The sequence below is a fragment of the Oncorhynchus kisutch genome, linkage group LG6 (genome assembly GCF_002021735.2).
Source record: "Oncorhynchus kisutch isolate 150728-3 linkage group LG6, Okis_V2, whole genome shotgun sequence".
Taxonomy (NCBI): domain Eukaryota; kingdom Metazoa; phylum Chordata; class Actinopteri; order Salmoniformes; family Salmonidae; genus Oncorhynchus; species Oncorhynchus kisutch.
Genome location: NC_034179.2, coordinates 68,913,707 through 68,920,170, shown reverse-complemented (window position 1 = coordinate 68,920,170; position 6,464 = coordinate 68,913,707). Strand labels below are relative to the sequence as shown.

At 42.2% G+C, this 6,464-nt stretch overlaps 1 protein-coding gene across 1 annotated transcript; it reads left to right on the top strand.

Moving 5' to 3' along the window:
- The first annotated feature begins 1,996 nt into the window (after positions 1-1,996).
- Positions 1,997-6,193, top strand: LOC109893289 (ADP-ribosylation factor-like protein 5B). The gene is made up of 6 exons (XM_020486447.2): positions 1,997-2,425; positions 3,204-3,264; positions 3,373-3,520; positions 4,007-4,090; positions 5,027-5,178; positions 5,324-6,193. The coding sequence occupies exons 1-6, from the start codon at positions 2,380-2,382 to the stop codon at positions 5,370-5,372; spliced, it is 540 nt and encodes a 179-aa protein (XP_020342036.1). The 5' UTR covers positions 1,997-2,379; the 3' UTR covers positions 5,373-6,193.
- Positions 6,194-6,464: the final 271 nt, after the last annotated feature.

Below are 6,464 nucleotides of genomic sequence, written 5' to 3'. Positions count from 1 at the left end.
GCTCTCAATTGTGTATCTTTAAAAGTTTGTGAGGGTTTTAGGTGACAAACCAAATTTCTTCAGCCTCCTTAGGTGGAAGAGGCACTGTTGCGCTTTCTTCAACACACTGTCTGTGTGGGTGGACCATTTCAGTGTGTCTGTAATGTGTACACCGAGGAACTTAAAACTTTTTCCTTCTCCACTACTGTCCCGTCGATGTGGATAGGGGGTGCTCCGTTTGCTGTTTCCTGAAGTCCACGAAACAGCAGAGGGGGCCGATAATCACTGATGATTATCAGGGACACACACTTGCACATCCTCCACACCTAGAGAGCTGTATGACTGAATACATTAGTTTGCCATTTAAATTAGCTATACTTTAAATGATCACTCAATTCTGGCACTGCAAGTAACTTAGGTATATTGCTGATTGAAGCCGTTGTCAAATAACAGAAAACCTCATCAGGCGCATGCGTAACAATACGTATAACAGCTGAAGCTTGCTGTACTTGACCTTTTGTTACATAAACTATGGCTTAAAATACGTTTTCTGTTTCTCTTGCGAAGGCAAAAAAGAAGAAAGCAAAAGAAGAAGAAAGAACTTGTGGTTTTAGACTCATCTCTGGTTGAAAACCCAAAAGCCGCAAGACTCAGCTCAGCGCGTGATGTGCCCTGGATTGTCATGCCTACACTGTGGAGGAAACTATTTTGTTTTGTTTTTAATTCCAGACATTTTAAAAAGAAGTAAGAACCATATAATGTTCTATGGGAGGAAGTAGTTAAGTAAATATCTAGAAATTTGGGTGCGGTGGTCCCTCTTCCTGAATCTGCGATCATATGTTGCATAGTTTTTCAGGCTTTCACTAATGTCCACACCATGACCCAGAGTGACCCCTGACTGAGTCCTACCATTACAGGATTCTTGAGTGAATCCCATGTAACTAAATAGGGGTCTGATCAGTGTTCGGATTAGGGTGGATGTCAGTGTTGGCGATATTCAGTAGGAGCACTGGGGCATACACTTCACAGAGTAACTAAGATATGAGTGTGATAATAGCGTTTTTAAAATATATTAATGTGAATGAAATGGAAAAATGGAACAGCTAGTGATCCTGAAGTTACATGGAAAACACATTACCCCCTGCACTGCCATAAAGATCCAGACTTCTAAGCAGAAGCCTCATGTTGTGGGACTATCACTTCTACCACCAGGACATTTTAACTTGGGAAAGTCAAGCCCTGAAGTTAATTCAAAACATATTCTCATTCACGGGAATAGAAAGGGAATTCCAGGGGAATGTCACAGTCCTTGTTTTACTTTTGGATGCCATCAATAAATATCACCTGTAGAATTCCCCTGAAATGAGGCTTGGTCAAAGTACACAGTACTTTACGGGGAAACTAAGATATTAGTGCAGAGTGCCGTTTTTAAAACAGTTGATGGATATTCATGTGATTGAAGGGGATCAGCTAGTGACCCTGCCCACTGGGCACAGACGTCAATTCATTGTCTCTTCCAAGTTGGTTTAATGTCATTTCATTGAAATGATGTGGAAACAACGTTGATTCAACCAATGCGTGCCCATGGGTGAGGTTTACATGCAAAAAACATTACACACTGCACTATGGTGAAATAAAGATCCAGATTTCTTAGCGCCTACAGTTGTGAGACATTCCCACTTCTGCCATCATTGTAGACAATATTTCAAATTGGGAAAGTCATGCCCTGAAGTTTATGATAAACACATTCTCAATCACAGGAATAGAAAGGACATTCCAGCTGGATGTCACAGTCATTGTTTCACTTTTGGTTACTAAACATGTAGAAATCCCCTGTTTGAGATTAGGCTTGAGGAACTATAAAGTAGTTCCGCGTCCATATGTGGGTGATGGAGTTGTCCTCCCATTCATCAGCGCTCTCATTTCATTCGTCACATTTGCGTCATGTTTTGCTACAGACGCGTGGCCACGCCCGCTTTTAGCTGCTGAGGAATTCCTTTGCCCCGCCTTTTTCTGTGACTCGCTCCAATCATCCCCCAAAATCTAGCTGGCTAAGTAAAAGAATGCATTGCCTCTTTTGATCGCAGAATCAATTTGGTATCGATAGACAACCCATGGGCACATATCTCGTTTTGTTTGTGTCGACGAACGTCAGAAAAAATACCTTTCTAGGTTGTACTACCTAATGTTTTCCAGGTAGTTGGCTTAATAGCCTCGATGCACAGCACAGGGTTAGTTATCAGTACAGTTATTTAGCTAGCTAACGTTAGCTATCTTTGCTTGAAGTGTGGGCTGCCTATTGTGCTAGCTAGCCAGCTACCGTTAACAGCTATCTGATTTGCTGTATTTGAAATATTTTTATATTATTTTATTTTGTCTTCATTCTCATCACCGGTGGATATGGGACTACTCTTTACCAAGCTGATGACTGTCTTCGGAGACAGAGGTAATCAGTTGTGTGCCTGGATACATTTAGCTAATTTACTGCTATTATTGTTGCTCCTAAGTAACGTTAATCTCCACTCCGTGCCTGATAATTTCTGCTTGCTTGGTTTGACAACGTTAGCTGCTTTGTAGCAGAGTGTTGTTATGGACTGGATTTAAATTATGAGAACGCAAGAAAAACTGTTAGACGTGATTTTCAATAACGTTAGTGACAGTTTAAAAAATGGTTAATTTCGGCATAGCCAAAATTGTAGCAAAATTTCTAACTACACCGGGCACCTTCCAATAACTGGTTAATTTCTGTCGGACACGAGCTAGTCCGTACTGGATGTTCTGTTCACTGTGTCAACGTTCTGCACACGTGTCCCGTGTAATTATCTGTTTTCTATGTAGCGGTAGTGATAGTGAATTGCATTAATATTATGTAACCAATAACATTTTGTCAATCAGTACTGTTTACCTCGTTGATGAGATGATGGCAGGTTAGGTCCCTGGGGTTGACTATCAGGGTCAAATGGCCCTTGTTTTACCTAATAGTACGTTTGCAGTAACACTGCAAACAGAGGGTTTGACCCCTTTGGATAATAAAGATGTCTGCCCATGTTTTTCATATCTGGTATTTGAATCCATGGCTAGACCCTTCAAAGAGAGTCCATCAGTCAGATGTGTTGTCATGGTGATGTTTGATTAGCTTTGGGGGTCACAGGTCTGTGAATGGCAATCTGTGTGTCTGTTGTGTAGAAGTGTGTAAATCACTTTCCTCTTTCCTTTTCTCATAGAACACAAAGTGATCATAGTGGGCCTGGACAATGCTGGGAAGACCACTATCCTTTACCAATTGTGAGTGATATCAAAATAGATTTGTATAATTCATGATCACATAAGTCTCAAATTTATGCAAATTATATTTATAATCACTTAGTCATAACAATCACTCTGTCCTCTCAGCCTTACCAAAGAGGCGGTTCACACCTCCCCCACCATTGGCAGTAACGTAGAGGAGATCTCTGTACGCAAGACCCGCTTCCTGGTGTGGGACATCGGAGGCCAGGAAAGCCTGAGAGCCAGCTGGAACTCCTACTACTGCAACACAGAGGTACGGATCTCTTGGTGTGTGCCGCAGAATGTCTTTGTCGAAGGAACAGCATGTGTGTTTTTTTAATGTAACAAAGTGTGTACAGGTTGGTTTCTGGCCAGTTAGAGCTGGAGTAGAAATAGAACCCTGATGAAGGTGCTAATGCCTAAACACTTTTAGCTTTAACTTCCCTCCGAGACTGTCTGAATAGCTACAGCTGGAGACGAGATGTTTTCCAGCTCTCCAACGATCAGGCCAACACTGAGTTATTACACTTTAATCAGCAGCTGATTGTTCTTGTCATTGATAAGGCAACACTATTACATCATCTGTTACAGAACTAACCATATCAGTCTGCTGTCCTGAGTATTCCTCTAACACACTAGACTGTTACTGAAGTCATATTAAATGTTGATGAGATGAGAGCACTCAGAGCCTGGGGTAAAGTTTAAGTGAGTAAGTTGGTCCTCTTTGGCCAGGGTATTCAGTTGTTTTGTCTCTCTTTAGATTGTTATTCTGGTTGTGGACAGCACAGACCGCGAGCGCCTAAATCTGAACAAAGATGAACTTCACCGCATGCTTGCACATGAGGTAACAACCACCTGGGGCTTTTGGGGGGATTATGGGAAGGGGGAGGGAGGGTCAGCTCAACCTCACTGTTCAGATTTTTTTTTCTGAAGACCAGTTTCAAATGCAGGAAAGTACACTTCATTCTTAACTTCCTTTTTCCTGTATGTGACACACCAGAAATATTAGCCGATTGTAATTTCCTTATTGTATCAATAGGTGGATGATTGAGAATTACTTTTAAGAATAAGGGCACTTTGTTTTCTAGGTGGTTCATGTTCCATTGTCACTCACCTTATGTGTCTTTTTAAAGGTGCAATATACAGAAACCAGCCATTTCCTGGTTGCTAAATTGTAATAGTTCACCTAATTTCAGTTTGTGACAAACAAGCAATCCAAACTGCTGTGAAATATCTTTTTGATAACCAAAAATATAATATTTTTAGCTGTTTGAAGCTGGTGTATAAAATTGCTTCTTAGGCTTGCTTTCAATGAGAATGACCGATCTATAATTCATATTTCTATGTGAATTTGATCAGGTGGCCCAGAAAGTGACACATTGCAGCTTTAACATGTTGACGCGTGAGCTGTGTTCATGCTCTCAATATGACTCCTATCACCACTACAGAGCAAACAAACTGATTTCAAACCATGATGGGTTATTTCAACATTTCCCCAGTGTATTGACAGCTGAGCTATTCAGTTTCTGTTCCGCTGATGCTGCTATTTTCTATTATCTGAGACGTCGCAGCAGAGAGATTCTGTAGATTTCCACAGGAAACGCTCAGACGTGTAAATATGTTGAATATAAAAACGAGATAATTGTGCCTCCTGTCTGGCTGGTGTGTAGGACCTACAGAATGTAACCCTGCCTTTCTCTCCTGTCCTGTCTGACTGGTGTGTAGGACCTACAGAATGTAACCCTGCCTTTCTCTCCTGTCCTGTCTGACTGGTGTGTAGGACCTACAGAATGCTGCGATTCTAGTTCTGGCCAACAAGCAGGACATGAAGGACTCTATGACGGTGGCAGAGATCTCCCAGTGCCTCACCCTCAGCTCCATCACAGCCCACTCCTGGCATGTACAGGCATGCTGTGCCCTCACAGGGGAGGGGTGAGTACACTGCATAACTACAGACATGCCTGGGCCTCCTCCGTGTGTGTGTGTGTGTATTATAACATTCCCATAAATAACCTTAAGTCACTCAAACACAGTTTAATTTTCAAAACCATTGCCATCTCTTTCTCCTAACCTCCAGACTACCTGCCAGTCTGGACTGGATGAGGTCTCGTGTCCTGGCCAGTTAGAACTCCTTCCGTGGGCTCATCCCAATTGGAACCAGGACAGCTATCCTTTGATCCAACAAACACAACCTCTCAGACGTCACAGCCAAAGCCACAGTGCCCAGATCAGGATCTCCACTATCTGTAGTGACACTGCCCCTCTGAGCCCCAGGGGTGGCCCCAGTCCTGCCCTGTCACCCTCATGCCTTACCCAGCCCTTAGTGTGTATGCCAGGGCTGACCAGAGTCCAGGACTGCCTCGGGATAGAGGAGGCCTGGAGGAACCTTAGCTAGACATGCCAGGGTGTGCCAGTGTGCATGTGCATTAGTATCTATGTGTGGTGTGTGTGTGAGACTCCGTTCTAGAGGTCCACCATGTTTACATAAGAATCCCTAGCTGTCAGACCTGACTCCATGAGGATGACACAATATGCCCCACATAAGCTGAAAAGGGACCTATCACAGTATTTAAGCCTCCTGTCCTCATGAACTCCACAGAGGTAGAATGGGAGGTTGCATTGGATTTCTTTAACATACAGATTTGTACCTTGAGGAAAACTACAGTACAACAGGTTAAGAGGCCAGACCTAATGGTGATCAGACTGGTGCTCAGCCTTCTAAGCTAACAATGCACAAATTACTTGAAGTATTTATATCAAATAAGAAAAGGGGTTTGCTTGACAGTGTAAAATAGTAGCATGCTTTCTGTAAAAAGCAAGATGACAAACAAGTATTGTCTGATTTTAAAACAGGTTAATCATGTATTTTTATACATATACAGTGGCTATGTATTTTACGGTACAAAATATTTTTTTGTACAAATAAATGTTATTATTGATAAACTGGTGACTGGGCTGCCTTCTCTGTAGTATGGGAATTACACATGGAACGCCTGAATGATGTATATACTGAACAAAATGATGTATATACTGAACAAAAATCTAAGTGCAACAATTTCAAAGGTTTTACTGAGTTACACTTCAAAGAAAGAAATCAGTCAAATACATGTATTAGGATTTCAAATGACTGGGCAGGGCTGCAGTGATGGGAGGGCATAGGCCCATCCACTTGGGAGCCAGGCCCAGTCAATCAGAATGAGTTTTTCCACACAAAGCGT